The 19,438-nt window shown below is 42.5% G+C and overlaps 1 protein-coding gene across 1 annotated transcript in view; it reads right to left on the bottom strand.

Moving 5' to 3' along the window:
- med27 (mediator complex subunit 27) overlaps positions 1-19,438 on the bottom strand; it is an 87,520-nt gene that overhangs the window by 38,807 nt on the left and 29,275 nt on the right. The window contains exon 4 of the mRNA XM_072681483.1: positions 4,688-4,781. Coding sequence (XP_072537584.1) covers positions 4,688-4,781 — 94 coding nt within the window. The remainder of the gene's footprint in view (positions 1-4,687; positions 4,782-19,438) is intronic.

The following is a 19,438-nucleotide window of genomic DNA, read 5'->3' as shown; positions in this document are numbered from 1 at the left end:
AAGCTCCTAGCCATGCAGTCTGCCTTTCCACACATTAGTGAAAGAATGGGTGGTTCTAAAGAGCTCCCTGAACCGCGTTATTAAGGACAAGTCATTAAAAGGTTCTTTGGAGAAGCAAACACGGTTCTTCCAGGTCACTCCATCACTTCACAGATCTGATTTAAGCTGTAAGCTAAGGATGTAAGCTGCTTTTTTGGCTGTAAAAAATTCATTTGTCATGTCCTGTCTATTAGCTGAGGATATTTCCTAGCATGCCATGAGCAAGTCTGTTCTCGAATTGGTCCTCAGGGATGGCCAGAGTCTCCAGATTGTTTTCCGTAACCCAACAACACATAGGAATGATACCGGGAGCTCAAGCTCAAGCACACCTTTCTCAACTCAGCTGTTATTGGCCATGTTTAGAAGGTATATTAAAGCAGGGACGTCAGCAGACTGTGCTTAACTCTGGGCCTTGGTTCCTCAGCCCTGGGGTAAAGGAAAAGTGTGGACAGTCTGAGGGTTCCCAAGGAATGGATTGAGAACGACTGACAATGTGCTTTACAGGAAGTGTGTGATTTAGGCATGAGGTTTACAGAAAGCTAATTGCCACAGGTGTACAAAATCAAGCTCCTAGCCATGCAGGCTGCCTTTCCACACATTAGTGAAAGAATGGGTGTTTCTAAAGAGCTTCCTGAACTCCAGCCTAAACTCAACTGCGTTTTATTAAGAACTAGTCATTAAAAGGTTCTTTGGAGAAGCAAACACGGTTCTTCCAGGTCACTCCATCACTTCACAGCTCTGATTTAAGAATCTTTATTTTTAAGCGTGAAGTTGCTGCTGGCAGGATGTTTTAGATGTGTAGACGCCTTTATGTTTACGTGATTGACAGCTCTCCTGCCAGGCGGTCCACTAGGTGTTTGTGGATTTGTTCGTTACATCTTGATTTTAGAGACATTATTCCCTGTTTTATTAACTTTAGACCTTTTCGCTGTCAAGCACAAGTCAAACAGACTTGCAGTTACTTCCTAAGTGATTTGTTTGCTTTTTGAGGCAACAATTAAGAGTTCACACCCCAGCAATTAGCTTTCTGTAAACCTCATGCCTAAATCACACACCTCCTGTAAAGCACATTGCGTCAGTCGTTCTCAATCCATTCCTTGGGAACCCTCAGACTGTCCACACTTTTCCTTTACCCCAGGGCTGAGGAACCAAGGCCCAGAGTTAAGCACAGTCTGCTGACGTCCCTGCTTTAATATACCTTCTAAACATGGCAAATAACAGCTGAGTTGAGAAAGGTGTGCTTGAGCTTAAGCCCCTGGTATTAATCCTATGTGATGTTAGGTTATGGAAAAAAATCTGGAGACTCTGGCCATCCCTCAGGACCAATTCGAGAACAGACTTGCTCATGGCATGCTAGGAAATATCCTCAGCTAATAGACAGGACATGACAAATGTATTTTTCATAGCCAAAAAAGCAGCTTACATCCCAAAGCCTGAATTCTATCCATATGCATTTGTCCATTTCCGTGTACTATAGAGGCACAATTGCGTAAAGGACATTACCTCTAGATTTTGAAGCACAGAAAATTAGAAAAGACAAGAAAGCCTTTCAAATCAGGGTCCTTAAAGATGCCAGTCATGATTTCCAGCACAGTCTTACTCATGAAAATAAAGTTACTGGTTTATTTATTTATTTATTTATTTGAACAGACGTGCACTACAAGCATCTATTAATAACACTGCTAAAAATGGACAGAAAGTAGACTACAAAGCAAACAGCAGTAGCAGCTACGTAGAGGAATCACATTCGTTTTGAGTACACGTGCACTATATTGCCAAAAGTATTCACTCACCCATCCAAATGATTGCTGTCAGGTGTTTCTATTAACTCCACTAATGCCACAGGTGTATAAAACCAAGCATCTAGGCATGCAGACTGCTTCTACAAAGACTTCTACAAAGAAAAATTTCCTCGCTACTAAATATTCACCGTCAGTGGTATTAAGCGATTGGAAACGACAGACTCGGCCACGTAAGAAGACAGAGCGTAACTGTAACTGAGTCAAGTTCGGGTTAATATAACTCTACCGCCTCAGTCCACATGCCTCTTTCCTTTAAGGTAATGCTTCTGCCAACAACACAAAACAACTCTTAGCTTGTCAACAAATGCATGGATACAGCTGTCCATTAAGGGGGAGCTTATGGTGTGATATGTATTTACGACAGTGGTGTAAAATTCCTGTATAATGCTGCTTCAAACAGAGGTTCGATTTCATGTTATCTAAAGAACACGGCAGGCTTCATCTATTCAACCTTTCACTGCGGTCATTTTGACCAAGAAGACCGAGCAGTCCACTTCAAATCAGAAAAGTGGACGAGGAAACAAGCAATCGCTGAACTCCCTGCTTTCAGAGCAGCGTTTCGGGGAGGCGAGCGTTCTGAATTCTTTAATACGGTAATTAGGGGGGCACAAAGCGGTGCAAGCGAACAGGGCGGAGACGTACATGTTCAAAGCTTTGTTGTGAACTGTGGCACGGTCCCTCGGGTGGGGGGGGGGAGCTGGCACCAGAGCGGCTCCCGCTGTGGCCGAGTGGGCCAGCCTGCCAACTGGGCCATCTGGCAGTGTGTGCCCGTGGGCGTGAACCGGCAAAGTCCCACGGCTGGGGAAGGGGCATTTGTAGTCTTTCTGGCACTGCTGCCAAGATCCCTCTCTCTCTCTCTCTCTCTTCCCATCTCTCTCTCTCTCTCTCTCTCTCTCTTCCCATCTCTCTCTCTCTCTCTCTCTTCCCATCTCTCTCTCTCTCTCTCTCTCTTCCCATCTCTCTCTCTCTCTCTCTTCCCATCTCTCTCTCTCTCTCTCTTCCCATCTCTCTCTCTCTCTTCCCATCTCATTTTCTCGCTCTCTCTCTCACCCCCCCCTCCTCAGGTCTCTGTCGCTTTGCCAGAAAACATGAAAAAACATGATTTCTGTGGCAAAAAAACAAAAACAAGACACTGCAGTGAGGTCCCAAAGGTAGAGACGATAGCTGTTGGGCTGAGAACGTTAAATCAATGCTGTCCACAGACATCAGATATCGCCGATCAGCCACAAATATGCAGCAGCAGAGAGGCAGAACACTGCAGAACCAATTTCACTCTTGAAAGACAACAAACACCAGAAAGCACAAGGGGACACTGAAAGAAAAATCAGGACAAATCTAAAGACATGCCCCCGAGCAATGGCCATCCCACGTCTTGTCTTTGGTGTTTCTTGTGTCTGCCGCTTCTGTGAGCTTGGCTTGGCTTGGCCCTTCACAGTGGGGGACAAATCTGCATTACTTCAAGAGTCGAACATCTCCAGTGCCAATTTGTGTGCTCCCTTCGGGATGTTTATGAGGACAGCCAGAGGACAGAGCACTTAACATAGAGACTGTCCCCGGAAACAAGGACGCCTCGTCATCCCGAATCGACTTAGCACGACTTCTTACAGTGCTGTGGAAGTACCTAAATACCCTTGGACAAGATAGACTGAAGCAGAAGAGCCACACATCCTGGACATTTGGACATTACTGACACACCACCTGACAGAGCCTTTGTCTTTTACCTGCTGTGTATTTTCTAAGGCCATCAAGATCAGAATTGATCACTGGATTTTAAAAAGGTATCGACCTTCTCAAAGCATCAGCAGTGATTAGTTGGCAATTTGCATAATGATGATGCTTATTTTATATTCTCCTGAGAGCACAAAACAGAGCCTTTGCATTTTGTAGATGAAGTTTAAAGGCTGTTACACACACACACACACACACACACACACACACACACACACACTTCAGAATACAATCTAGTTACTAGTCGCATGAAGTGACCAGGTGTAAACGGGGTCTTTAAAAATAAAAGAACAACAAACCATCCAGAGCCTTTCATTCAGTTCAGTTGTATTGTTTGATCAACTCTTAGCAAGCTTTTGCTTCCCTTTATATATATATATATATATTATATATATGTAAATATATATATACATACTGAGGCCCTAAGAAGATCCATCCATCCATCCATCTATATCTATATATATATATCTATATATATATATATATATATATATATATATATATATATATATATATATATATATATATATATATATATATATATATATATATATATATGCACCTTCTTAGGGCCTCAGTTACACTGGATTATTACGATGCTATAATGTAGTCAGTCATTGCGCAGATTTACACATTACTACAAGGCAAAAGTTTAATAATCACAGTAGGATAATGATGATCTACTATTAGAGGAATTTTGCCTGATACGTTTTACGTTTTTTTTTTTTTTTTCTTTCCCTCTAGATACGGACAGAATGGAGCAGTACCACTAGAAATCCTAGCGAAGTGCAGCCGTAGCAGTGTAGCCCAAAGTGCAAGGGAAAACACAACCACTGCAATATAGACATAACACATCGCTTACAGCTGTTTACACCACTGATTCTTTTGTCTGTTCAGAAGTAAGTACATCATGCCGACCTCCTCCATCATCCTCATGTTCGTTATTGGCAGAGACTTTACTCTGAACTGCCCTCTAGGGGTCGTTTTGCTTAATACCCATGCCAGCATAAAGGGTGCATACAAGTATGTGGGCAGTGACTGTTATGCCGTTTAAAACGAGCGCCTTATAAGCAGAGTATAAATGAGCCTTTATAGGATTTTTCCAAAGATACACTTACCAGAAGCACAGCCGATGTTCCGTTGGGCCGAAACAGCTCGATGGACATGTCTGGAAACATGCGGCCAATTCTGGAGATCACGTCATCTACATACCTGCGAAAAGAGGGAGCGTAGTTAACCCATGCGTTCTTAAACCTGCTGAAGATTCAATTCATGGACTTATATCAGAGCATGGCATGACGACATGACTGCCGCTGTTAGAAACGCAATCACTTTTCATTAAGGCAACAATATTGAAGAAAAAAAAAGCCGTGTTTCTTTGCGTTCAATACTATTGACGTGCTTGTGTCAGACTGGTAATGTATTCCTGAGATACACCCCGAATCACTCCACCGATCTGTAGCCTGACTTGTGACTTTGCCTAATTCTCTCTTTACATTTCAGCAACTTACTGCAGAAGTCATTGATTAACTTCCATGCAAATGCGAGCACGGCGTTTCACACAGGACTCGTGTCTTATTCATCCCATTATAAACTATAACTGCTGTCCAAATAGCTGCTGCTGGTCTGTTCACGCAAGGCTGGGCTTCCTCAGTCGCAGATTAGCTGATTAAATGCTGTGTAATTCTGTTTGGATGATTAATATCTACACACACAGATCAGAACCATGTGTATTGCGCAGATCTTCCTCAGGGCCTCAGTTACACTGGATTATTACGATGCTATAATGTAGTCAGTCATTGCACAGATTTACACATTACTACAAGGCAAACGTTTAGTAATCACAGTGGGATAATGATGACCTACTATTAGAGGAATTTTGCCTGATATGGATTTGTTTTGTGAAAAAGCACAACAGTAATTTTCTAGATCATATTTAAATAGTAATGACCTGGACAATATCTTAAGACATTACAAGGTCTTAACACTGAGAATTCCCTTTAAGTGGCCTAGAAGCTAAATTGCGTGGAGGTTAAGCCCATTACCTGTACAAAATATTCTTTAATGAACATTAAAATGGTTCCCTGGGTTCCTTAGTGCTAATTTGTCCTGTGGCCTGTGTTTCTTACATATCGTACTTTACCGAACATTATGCAACAAAAAAGTGCAGAGCGACATTTAGCACTGCATAATTTTGGTGCATCACAAGCAGCTCAAACACTTAGCACGGTATGGTCAGTCGCTCAGTGTTCACATCCACCTGATTTAAAGGAAACCTGCTTGCTTCTGCCGGCAAACTCACGATTACGGAGGACAGGCAGACGTTAGAAGTCCTGTCGCTTCCCAATTTGCACCCAAGGCCAAATTTGTGTTGAGCATCCGCACACATACCCATTGCAAATGGGACAAGGGACGCAGATCAGGTAGCAATAGTGCCGAACCCGCGGTGGAGGTGGGTGTTATTGCCCTCGACCTTCCTATTTCGCGCTGGCTAACAGGCTAATGCTAGTGCGGAGTTAGCATGTTCAGCCAGCGTAGATATGGAAGCAAGTGTGTGACTTCGGTAAGGCAGCCTTGACTGTTTATCTGCCTCAAACAGAGCTTTCTCAGCCTAACTCTGCATAACACTAAATATATATAGCTGGAACAGTTAGCGGAGCAGGAGTCTGGCTGGCTAGCTAACTTAAGCTCATCTACACTGAACCACCCTCCTGCCTAACAGGACTGTCACATTCAAATGCCTAAACGTACTAATCAAAACCACCTAAAACAATATTTACACTACATACTTAAGCAAGTGTTCATAACCACAGTTCCAAATGCATCCAATAGGTGGCAAGGATGCATCAGTAGTTTACTCGTGAAGGCGCAAATGAACTGAAATAAGCTGTGTCGAAGCAGGCCTACAATAACACGTACACTGCAAATAAGACATCTAGGAAAAAAAGGATTACTAATATTTACATACACTACATGTCCAAATATTTGTGGACGCCCCTTCTAATGAATGCAAATTTTTAGCTGCGTCATTGCATTACACACAGCTTGTCTAGTCCTTGTAGAGAAGTACTGCCAATACAATAGGGCTCTCTGGAGCACTGAGCTGTTTTCCCCCTTGTTGTCTTCTTATTGAAAGTAGATTTTGGGTGCAAGTTCTGCCCAAGTATTAACAACGGCTGTTCTTTTCGGGGAAATATGGCAGCTGTTAATATCTCTATGTGCAAATAATTGTTTGTATCTGGAAAAAAATATATATTTGATATATAATATGATATATAATATGATTATATATATATATATATATATATATATATATATATATATATATATATATATATATATATATATATGTATGTATGTGTGTGTGTGTGTGTATATATATATATATATATATATATATATATATATATATATATATACACACACACACACACACACACACACACACACACACACACACACACACACATATATATATATATATATATATATATATATATATATATATATATAATTTGTTTAATGGGTTGCCCATTAAAGCCCCAAATTTCAGATCTATGAGAACCATCTGTATTCAGCATTTATCACATAAAATACTGCTGAAATTTACGATGTAGTATTCCAAAATTCAAAGGAACAATTACATGAATATTCAAATTGCTCAGGCTAACCTTTATCAAATCTCCAAATTTCTGAAGTGTTAAAAAATGCAAACACAGACAATAAACATACAGGTTCCTACATGGTTCTCGGCTTGGATGCACACTTCCAGGAGGAACCTTTAACTGGGAGGCAAAAATAAAGGCCAGTCAACTGAAAGCTTCTTTAGCTGCTTCAATGTTTAAGCGTATGAGGCAGACAACAAAAAGATAAAAATGGCTACTTGGAGAGCAAGCGTGTAATTGACAAATCACAGAGGCATCACGCAATGGAGAGAAACAAGGCTTTAAACACTGGTTAGCATCTTCTCTGGATGCCCGCCATCACCTTCACTGTCCAGAGGTAAATGAGCATTTAAAAACCCTGCCAGAGTTCTTGAACTTGCTCGTTAGACATCAGAACGCTTGGAGTTGGAGAGCCAAAGCCTTAAGCAATCCCTTGAGTCAGCAGAACCGCCACCAAGAAGAGTCACCCTACATGTATTGGCGGGTCAATGCTAATAAGGGTTTAATGAAAATCTCCTTTGCCATCAGCTATCAATAGACTTGAGGGACTGCTCTCGCGCACAAAAGGGGGAAAAAAATTCATTAAAGAAGTGCCGGAGAGAGGCTGGTCAGAGTGGGAGGATTAGTTTAAGAAGTCATTTGAAAGTTATCAGGGCAAAATGTGCTCTTTTCCTGCACTCGTTAGAACTGATTGTCAATCCAGCACACACACACACACACGCATGTGAACGAACACCCAGCTCAATGTGAACGGCAGTGGGAGAAATTTCAATTCCACTTCCTCTGAGAAAGGTAGAGTCCACCATGACTCACTCCTCAGTCTTCCCATCTAGCCCCTGTTGGCAAATCAAAAGCAAGCAGAATATGTTCAACATCTCTCACCATTTGTTCACAATTTCCCTGGCGCATCTCCAAACTCCTTAATTCACCGCTTTGAATTCAATTACAGCACATTAAATATTCAAGCAAGTTATTACAGTTCACAACCAGGTCTAATGTGGCTTATCCATATATTCCCAGGACTTTGCAGCAGAACATACAGCTGAACACCTGAAGAACAAGGATTTGGAGAATCACCACAAGGCAAACAAGAGATCCAACAGATCTTTCATTATGCAAGTCCAAAAAAAAAACAATAAACAAAAAAACCCTTTCCTCTACAACTTATTCATTATTTATTAATACCGTTACTGATGCCAAAGCATTTGTAGGCATTTGTAAGTGTACAAACACTGAAAAACTGGTCGTCTCACTTTTGCAAATAAAACTACTCACTTCAGAAAAGGAATTCTAACAGTGATTCTATGAGCAAAATATCTGTTTTTCAACACACAAACTTAAAACCACAAACTCAAAAGTATAGGTACACAATATGCAATTACTGTACAAAGATTATAGATTACCACACATTATTTCATTTCCAGGCAAAACTGCAAGGAGCAACCCACCCCGCCCCCTCCCAAAGCATTCCAAACTAGGGCTGGACGATATGATAAAAAAAAATTAATATCACAATATTTATCATGACATTTTTAATGCATACACAAATCAGCAGTAGTTGTGCACCATCAGGCCCTTGCAACTTATCCAAAAACCTCCTCAGAGCAAGAGGACGAAACCTTGAGAAGAACCAAAAAGGCTCAAAAAGGGGAACCCACCCTCCTCTGGTCGACACCGGAGGGCCACAGTGTGGAGTCATCCCATTTCTTTTTTTGGGGGGGAAAAGAAATTACATGTATATTTACGTAGGCTGACATAATCTAATATCACATATGTCGCATTGCTGCCATGCAAAAACCTCGTATCTCCATTTTTGCTAAATCTAGCAGTATCAGAAATCCTCCAGAATGACCTGGAATGAGATCTCTATACAATGACGTCCATTAAGAGTTCAGAAGGTCTTTTCTTCTCCTGTAAAGTAAAATACCAGGCTTTTTTTTCTGGGACACGGACAATATAAATCTCTCATCATTGTCGGAACACCTGTCTTTTTACCCTAAGGTGAATCTGCCAATCTGTTCTTTGTATATTGCATCACAATTTCATGATGAACGGACCAATAGAAACACTCCAAAATGACTTAAAAGCTTCTATTTTGGAGATACAAGGTTTTTTGAGTGACAACAGCAATATATTTACCTACAGAAAAGCCAACATACGTAGCCAAGCCTCCACCTGTGAAGTTGTTAATATTCTGTTGTGCCATAGGCTGTTTATTGGCAATCGAGGAGCTTAAAGGTAATGGAATGGGCTGTGCAATTACAACTCAATCGGCAACACAGAGGGGAGCCGGCCGGCAACAAGACAGGACTTGCTGTAATAACGTGAATTTTTGGGCTAGCTTAGTCTCTGAGGTGCAACCTGCCCAATTTCTGTGTAAAATCTCTCCTCACCGCCACGCTCCGCTACGAGACGTCCAGGAGCTTTGATTGTTTCTTTGAGTGATGGTGGCCTGTGTTAATGGACTGTCTGGACTGCTAAAACCAACTGAACATATTCAGATAATGTACATAACAGGCTAAGATATCAGTGCTGTCAGGCAAAAACCATGTATCTACATTTTAGCAGTTTTTTACTTTTTGATCATTAGAATCTGGCAGTTGTTCTTCATACAGTCCTTTACTATAGAAATACTCCAAAGTGACGGTGATGGGCACACTTTAAATAAATAAATAAAATAAAATAAAATAAAATAAAATAAAATAAAATACTATGTGAGATATATGCATACATACACACAAAAGTATTGGGACACCTCTTAATCATTAAATCCAGCTGTTTCATTCAGTCCCACTGCCACAGGTGTATAAGATTAAGCACCTAGCCATGCGGTCTGCCTTTCCACACATTAGTGAAAAGAGCTCCCTGAATTCCAGCGTGATCTTCCTCCATCAGCTGTGAGTGAGTGGTATGGTTGAACAGTGGAGGCGTTTAGAGGAACCACAGAGAGCAACTCAGCCAGGAAGTGTCCGACCACGTAAAGTTACAGAGCGGAGGATCAGGGCTGTGTGCTGAGCTCAGAGCATAATGCAGAAAAGCCTCCAACGCTCTGCTGGCTCAATAACTGCAGAGCTCCAGACCTGCTGCTGTTAGAGCTGCAAAGAGGGACCAACTCCATATTTATGCATATGGATTTAGAATTAGAGGTCATAAAACCTCCGCATAGGTGTCCCAATACTTTTGTCCATTTAGTTTTGTTGTGTTTTGTTGTGCCAAGATTGAACCAGCACATTGGTTTGTGGCATGGCCGTTAAATACTGTACTTCTATAATGCTGAATAAACTATAAATGGAAATCATATAGGTTTTCAGGTACTCGTCATTTCTGCTGTATTGAAGAACACAATGAATCAAATTCTGAACCTGGAGAATCGTTAAGACCCCTGAAATTGATCAACTAATCTGTTTAAAATTGTGCGCATAACCATGAGCAGTGTGTGATCCGCAGCAGACCGAACCTAGAGTCTGATAGTCCCGCAGTCGATGCAGGCAGATCTCTTTCAAAGCCGCCGCTCAGTTGAACGGGCTGCATGAGCAGAGCCGGCCACCGAGACCCCCCTCCCTCACCTCGCTCCTCCAGGCTCAGCCACAGGCCCCTCAATTAGCATATTTTTAATTGCCTGCTACCCAGACTCTCCACCGAATCACAACCTGCACTCGTAGGGAGAGTCCCGACCTGAGAGCCAGACCCGCGCGAGGAGGAGGGAGGCGCGCCTGAATCTGTTGACTTTGTGCCCGCAACATCACAGCTGCTTCACCAAACGCAAATTAAAAGGAGGATGTCAGGACATCCGCTGGAGCCGCTCTCTGTTCCCAAATAAAATACAGCCAGAAGGGAATCGGGCAAAAACAAGCAGAAAAAAAAGATTCCAGGAGTTTACAGCCTGGCTCATGTCTGTGAGATTTACACCCAGCTCACACACTGATCCCCATTTGTACTTTGTGGCACTGATGCATCACCAAGTATCGGTTATGGAGCGGATACCAGCAGAAAGTCCTACACTAGATCAGATCTGAGAAGCCTTTTTAAATTTTTTTAATGTATTTATTTTTATTACATTATGTGAAGTTTTCTTTACATTGTGTCACAATGGACCAACTGCAATAATCTTTTTTTACACTGACTAAAGCGAATTAATTTAAAGCTCATTTTAATTTAGCATAGTAGTTTTAACAGCGGTACTGGTAACATTTGGTACACAAGCTTTGCATATCATTATAAACTCTGGAAAAGCCGAAAAGAAAACATGGTACTTTTCCTGCAACTTTGTGCTTCTAGAACCCCTACAGAACCCCCACACTAATTAAATTATGCACCACTAGACTATTAAAAGTATTATAGTCCTTGAGGAAAGTTTGGAGGTTCTCAGTTTGAAACTGGAGGAACCTCCGATGGTGCTTTAAGGAACCTTCAAGAAAAGTGTTTTCCTCAAAGCACCATTAGAGGTTCCAGTGTACAGTCGTCTGAGATGAAGGTTTAGTCTAGTGGTGCCTAATCAGTGGGGGGGTTCTGTAGGACAAAATTGCTTGTCCATCTTTTCCAGTGGTACCTAAGTTTGTCTTCTGCAGTTTTATGTTTTTTTGTTTTTGTTTGTTTTTTTTAAGACAAAGGTTGCTTAAACAATTCTCGAAGCATCTTAAGAGGTTCCTCCAGAGTTTCAAACTAAAGAACCTCTAAACGTTCCTTAAAGAACTTTTAATAGTCTAGTAGTGCATCAATTCAATAGTGTGGGGGTTCTGTGGGGGCCCCTGTAGCTCCTGTAGCTAAATTAGGCACCACTAGACTAAACACTACTCACCGAAGACTGTACACTGTTAAAAGTATAAGATCCTTGAGGGCCGTTTGGAGGTTGTTCAGTTTGAAACTGTGAAGAAAACTCAAAGGTGCTTTAAAGAACCTGCACTGTAAGAGGTTCCTCCAGAGTTTAAACTGAAGAACCTCAAAAAGTTCCTCAAGGATCCTATACTTTTAACAGTGCAGTATCACACTTAACCCAAACAAACATTTCTTATGTCCTGATCTCTGTAACTAGCCTGTACCTGTGGTGGGCTGTGGTGTGAATGGACTGGACGCTGGGTTAGTGCAGTGTGTTCAGCTTTAGGTCGATGTGGAAGGTGCGCTGTGGAGAGCGGAGCAGAAGGATCGGTCAGTAAAACAAGCCGTTTCTACGACTCCACTGGCCACGGAGGCTTTTCTTCTATCCACCTTGTAATCTAAATGCAAAGTTAATGAGAGCTCTGTGGAGATAGACATTGGGGAGGTTCTGTTATGCAGTTTAAAAGAATCCACTCTGAAGAGCGTCCCGAATGTTAATGCTTCGGATTATCATTACCGGCCGCCAGGATGATGAAACCTTTTCCGCAAAATTACAATCGCAGTCATCCGAAAAAGAAAAGGAAAACTTTCACCCCGACCAACGACCCCACGTATGCGTGGGCGACATGGCGAAGGGGGGTGGGGGGGTTTCTTTGTGCTACAACTGGTGGGTTTAAACAAAAAAATATATAAAAAAATAAAATAAATCTACCAAAACTACCAATAAAACCCCTCAAAACTAGACTTTGTTGATCTGCATGTAACCGTGTACCATTTTCCGCGCCGTATGATTGATGCTACAAAGTGATCAAATAGCCCTTTCTTGTGCCTGTGTGAGAGGCTGCCATGAATACTGATAGGGGGGAGCTGCCTTCATCTCTCGCTCTAATCAGGGATCACCAGCGACTGAAATTTTCATATCACTCCCGCTGTAGATGTTCTGCTGCAATGCAGCACTGAAACAAGACACCTCTTGACCACTGTTCCGCTTAATCCCAAGATTGTTAACAACGGAACTTACACAGCTGCACTGCACTAACAATACCGCTCTTATGGTATTACACTGATAAGAAGATTACAAGCCCAGAGGAGCCGACAAATGCACATAAAGGCAGCTCCGGATTGGGGATATGGTTCATGCTACGATTTAACTTTCCTGGTTAGAGCTGAACACACTGTTTAAGAACAGGCCCGACACCAACCGTGTCCTTCTCAAGCAGACAAGGGCCTCTTAAATCATTCACTGATACCACTGTTAATAGTCTGCAGTGTACAGAGTTTTCAGACGATCACTGATCGTTTTTTTCTGAGCCTGCATTGCTAATGATGATAAGCCTGCATTGGTAAAGAATTCTATCTGATAGAAAATGTTGTGCTGAATAAACTTCTCTAATGTCACTGGTTGACCTGCATCTCTTGGGCCAAGTAGGCCAAGACTTTGAGACTGTCTCTTACTAAATTCTACTCAGTCAATCGGCCCAAAGGCATGTTTGGTGTCTGAAGTTCGGATTCTTTCAGGAGTCTGAACAGGCTGTGAGTTTACATTGCAGTGGAGGAGTCTGTGGGGGAGTCTCAACAGGCTGTGGGGGAGTCTGAACAGGCTAAGTGTTAACACTGAAGTGGGGGAGTCTGAACAGGCTGAGTGTTAACATTGAAGTGGGGGAGTCTCAACAGGCTGTGGAGGAGTCTCAACAGGCTGTGGGGGAGTCTCAACAGGCTGTGGGGGAGTCTCAACAGGCTGTGGGGGAGTCTCAACAGGCTGTGGGGGAGTCTCAACACGCTGTGGAGGAGTCTCAACAGGCTGAGTGTTAACATTGAAGTGAGGGAGTCTGAACAGGCGCAAGTTAACATTTCAGTGGAGAAGGAACAGTCTGTAAGTTAACATTACAGTGGAGGAGGAACAGGCTGTGGGGGAGTCTGAACAGGCTGTAAGTTAACATTGCAGTGGAGGAGGAACAGGCTGTGGAGGAGACTGAACAGGCTGTAAGTTAACATTACAGTGGAGGAGGCACATGCGGTGGAGGAATCTGAACAGGCTGTGGAGGAGTTTAAACAGGCCTCATGCCGTGAAAAGTTACACTGTGGTACAAAAGCTTGAATGGACTGCAGGATGAGAGTTTGTGTGTGTGTGGTTTATTTGATTTCTCCTTGCTCAATAATTGTAAAGCAAGCTTGGATTTGAGTAAGGTGTTAAACAAATAAAAGGTGTTATTTGTATTCACCATGCCGAAGCCTGGGATTGGAAAACTTGTCAGATCTCTGCCTCTGCTCCTTTCAGTTACTGTATGAGAAGATGAAGACACCGCTAAGATGGGCCAGCTACACTGCAAGGGGGCAGTGAGCCACTCAAGCATACGAGGCTAAGGAGAGGGATGTCCTGGACTGTGCCACTGTAACTGAACAAGCTCGGCTTGGTCGCTGACGGGAATGGGCAGGACTGAAGTGACATCTCTGCTCTGCATCGATCCCTTAGGGACAGCCTGTCTACATTCTGAGGATTCCTCAGCACCATGAAGCCGTCTGCAGCTGATGAACGTCAACGGCACTATGCACTGCTCCAAGGTCACCGCGTTCCTCCAGCAGCATTGCTGGTGACTTTCCAGCCACAGGACATCATGGAAAAGTCATTCAATTCATTCAAGTTCTCTGAGACTTGAAGATCAAGTATAATCCAGTAAGTCGTCCAGGCAACGAGGTAATCCGCCTGACCACAAGGACACGAGACAAATCAATCCACTGTTAATCAAAAAAGAAAACCCTTGTGTAAATTAACGTCCTATGCGGCGCTTCTCATCATGGCTGGTCTCTGTAAAGGACAGGTTTTGTATCTGATGGGTCAAGTCTGAAGCAGTGAAGGTCCTGGTGGTGGGCGTGTGATTACAGGGATGTACAGGCTAATTGCTCCTGAACAGCTCATCTCGTGGCTGCAAATCTGTTGAATAGATTTACTACTACGAGTACAATCATCCATATTTATTTATCCCATTCTAAACTATAACTGCTGTCCAAATAGCTTCTGCTGGTGTGTTCATAGGAGGCTGGGATTCCTCAGTGGCAGATTAGCTGATTAAATGCTGCGTAATGATTAATATCTGAACACATGGAGATCAGGGCCATGAGTATCACTCAGATACCTTCCTCAGGGCCTCGATTACACTTGTGCATGGAATTAATATGCTCTTAAATAGTCAGTCATTGTGTGGCTTCATGCATTACAATGGTGCAGTTCAGTGCTTTCTGGATAGACACTGAGACCAGCTAAACAGAACCTTCTTCCAGAACTAACAAAATGCAAACTCCAACAGGTAGGTCCACTCCTAAACTCTTGAATGGGTGGTTCCTAAGTGGTTCTTGGCTTGGAAGTAAGAGTTCTAGAAAACATTAGAACTGATACAGAACCTTAGTGCTTCTTCAAAATAGACAATATAAACGGTTCTGCATAACTAAAGCCTGTAGGATCACATTTTGATATGGAACACTAAACCTGAGCATTAAGTGAAGTGTTCAGTGAAGGTTTTATAGAAACAACAGAAAGCAAAAATATGATAAATCACTTAATGGAATCAGAGAAGAACTGTTTGGGTGTGTTCTAGGCGTGGTCTTAATATTCTAATGAGAATTCATTACTGACAGCCATTGATCACTGGTGAACAAAACTTGTCACCATGGCAACACACACAGCCTTGAGACAGCTTTTTACTTTGGATTATGGTTGTGATTTCACAGATCTTGAGGGTTTACTAAGGTTCTGATATCTGTAACCAGAGCATACATATATGTATTTATGTATTTATATATTTACATACACATGTACACATTTACATACATACATACATACAAGCTCGAGCCACGCCGGTCGCCTCTCCGTTTCGGCAGAAGGCTACACACTGTGCCAGTGTGTTTGCCCCCAGCTCAACTGAAAGGTTCTTCATGAAACCAGAAGAAGCTGTTGGACTACATCAGTGTCGGTCCTCCTCTGGTCTAACCCTCATCTTTGCCATATGTCCATGCAGTTTGTTTTGAATGATCTAAGCCAGGGCTGCTCAAACCAGGTCCAGGAGATCTACCGCCCTGAAAAGTTGGTATCCAAAATACCAGACTACAGAATTCCAGAACAATCAGACTTCCCTGAAGATCTTCATTGCCTGGATCAAGCATGTTCCATTGGGTCAGAACTTTGCACTAGAATGAATTCAATTTGATTCTGGTGATGGTGCTGCAGGTCTCACATGAAGTTCAAATACAACCTCAGCCAAGACCGAGCTGCTGTACATCCCGGGGACTGCAGGACTTTACCATGAATTTGCCATCTCTTTTGAGAACTCACTGGTCACTCCATCTACAGAAGCCTGAAGCCTTGGTGTAGGCATGGATTAATCAGTTATCAAATCTGACTTGGTCATGCAGATTTCTCCTTTTCAACATCTGGAGAATTAGACCTTTCCTCTCTATAAAGGCCACTCAGGTGCTTGTTCAGTTTTCTGTCATTTCCAGACTTGATTACTGCAACTCTCTTCTGGCTGGTCTCCCTTTGCACACCAGCAGGCCCCTGCAGTTAATCCAGAATGCGGGTCATCTTCAACGTTTCTAATTTCAGCCATGTAACCCCGCTGCTGCGTTCTCTTTACTGGCGTCCTGTAGCTGCTGCCTGCATCAGCTTTTCGAAACCCTGACGTTGGCCTACAAAAGCCAAGAATGGACCAGACAGCCCCTCCATACATGATGGCAGTGGTCAAAAGCCGATCAGTACCAAGAGACCTTCCAGCTTCAAGTATGGCTTGGCTTGACCCGCCATCCCTTAAGATCTATAGAAGACAAGCGTCCAGGCTTTTTTTTTTCTGTCCTGCACCGACTTGGTGGAACGAACAACCCATGAGTCGCTCTCTGTCTTCAAACACTGATTGAAGACTCTCCTCTTCCAAGAGTACCTGGGCGAAGTGTAGTGCCCAGTGTTGTGGTCTTCATACTGACTTTTGTATTTAGTAGTGTCTAAGCTTAGGTATCTTAGGTAGCTTAGGTATCTTTTGGGCTCTAGTCTATAGAAACTAGCTAAGGGTATTTTCTGAATAACAGTGAAGCGCTTCTGTAAGTTGTTCTGGATAAGAGTGTCTGCTAAATGCCTTAACGTAAATGCAAATGAAGGTTCTTGCCTCCTCAGTTCATCCCCTCACTTGCCGAGCTGTTGGAATATCCAGTCACATCGTGTGGCTTTCCTCCTTTCAGTGAACGACAAGGAAAGATCACTTCCCTTCAAACACATCAAAAACAGTCATTCAACATATGCTGATGACACACGAGCATCTGAGCAATTCTTTCCGAGTGTCAGTGTATTTATCAAGTCCTTGATGAGATGAATCAGGCGTGTTGGAGCAGGAAAAATGCTAAACAGTGCCGAACGCTACCAACACGCAATACTGCCAAGGATTTCCAGCCTTCCAAGTCACTGTTCCTGCATCCATTTGTACAGAACAGCTCCCAGAGTTAGCAGTTCATGTCCAGCAGGTGAACACCTTCTGGTCATTTCACAGGACCTAGACAGATGGGTGGACGGTTTGGACCAGGTAATCTGATACAGGGTTCAGAGTTGTGGCACTGTGTTTTGAGCTGATCACTGTAGTTTGAACCAAGTTTGATCATTGCTGACTCCAAGACAGAGGACATGCAAGTGTATTTATACTTCGGTCTGATTGAGGCTGCTGTGAAGATCTCAGGGTTGTATTCTGGTGCTTGCTTCCTTCTGGTAAAGACTATAACCCTTATAGGATAAAGCCTTTAGCAAGAACCCCCTATCCTCCCTCAACCAAACTCAGACAGATAGACAGACAGACTCATAGGCCCTGTTTACATCTGGCATGAACATGCATCCTGGGTGATGTGATCCTAAGTGGCCATCACAAAGTACAGGTGTACAGCCGATCACACAAGCTACATTCGGAGGTGCTCACAGCCGCATAGGACTAGAGCTGGGCAACATGATGATATTTTATCGTATCGTGATAAACGTTGTTATCGTTATACACAATACACTTTTCTAAGCATATCATTATCATATTATTATTGCTTATCAACTGCACATTTCACTACCAACAGTGAAATTACACTGTCTTTAAATAAGCTTTATTTATGTCACTTTAGTTTATAAATACATATTTCTGTTTATAAAATAGGAAATATTTAAAAGATCAAGAAATTGCAAAGCAGACAAGTCTTCATCCTTCTCTTAAAAGTGGCCCAAGAGAGGAAAAGTGTATTTATCTTGGCATAGTTGAATAATGAGAGATCAGTACATGGACGTGACAAACTGTGAGCCTTGAACATTGTTGAGTTCTCCATCAAAAGTGAAACTAAAATAAAGCAGAGCTGTGAAACAGGCAATCCGTCTCAGCCTACGTTATTTTAAAACTGAAAAAACACTGTGCACATTTTCGAATCAATCATTTAATACATGTGAAAGTGTCATTTTGACCATTACAAATGTTACAAAACTGCTCTCAATCAAGATGGAGAAGCTGGTTAGCATTAGGTCAGTTAGCAGGATAACAGTCCGCTTACCACAGAACAAATTCAAGACAGGCTGACGGAAAGCCTTCTTCTAAATACTTAGATGAGAATGACCCCGATCGAAGGACACGAAGCTGGATTTACTTGAGCATCAGATAGCTCAGTACAGCAGCTACTGACTAACCTAACTGCAGAGCGAAGTCGAGCAACTATTATTGGGACTACCAGAAAGTTGTAAATGAGGCTGGTTCTGCCGTATTTGGACGTAGTCTGTTATCTAATTAGTGGTTTAATTAGATAAAGAGCAGCAGATGTTGAGTATAAGTCACTGTATTCAGTACGGGAGAGTATCTGAACAGTAGCTTTTAAGAATCTTTCACTGATGTCTGATGTCTTTGGTCTAGATTTTCATGTATCGTGAAAAATGTCTTTAAATATTGCAATGTAGTATTTTTACCATATCGTCCAGCCCTACACAGGACCACATTATTCTTATAGTGTGAACGGCAAAGCGTAATTACTGCAATAGCACACCGTCTGCCCGCGTTAGCTGAGCTCGCTACAGTACCGAACTAACCAACGGTTAAAGGAGATACTGGTGGCTAGTGTGCATGCGAAACTAGATGCCTCATTTCAAATGATTTATTATTAATGTAGGCTATGACCCTCCTCCAGCGGAAATGATGTGAGAAATGCGATCACAAGCGGTCACAGGGGACCACATTTAAAACGGTAGGTATGAACAGCTATGCGTTTTGGCGATCACTTGTGGTCGGATCACTCGAGTCACATGTTAATGCCAGGTGTGAACGGGGCCATTGACTGCTGGGATGAGTTTGGACACGTAAACTCCTAGAAAGGCTTTGCTCATTTTTGCCATTTTTTCAA

This window comes from Salminus brasiliensis, chromosome 6, assembly GCF_030463535.1.
Source record: "Salminus brasiliensis chromosome 6, fSalBra1.hap2, whole genome shotgun sequence".
NCBI classification, from domain to species: Eukaryota; Metazoa; Chordata; class Actinopteri; order Characiformes; family Bryconidae; genus Salminus; species Salminus brasiliensis.
This window is presented reverse-complemented; position numbering and strand designations above follow the sequence as displayed.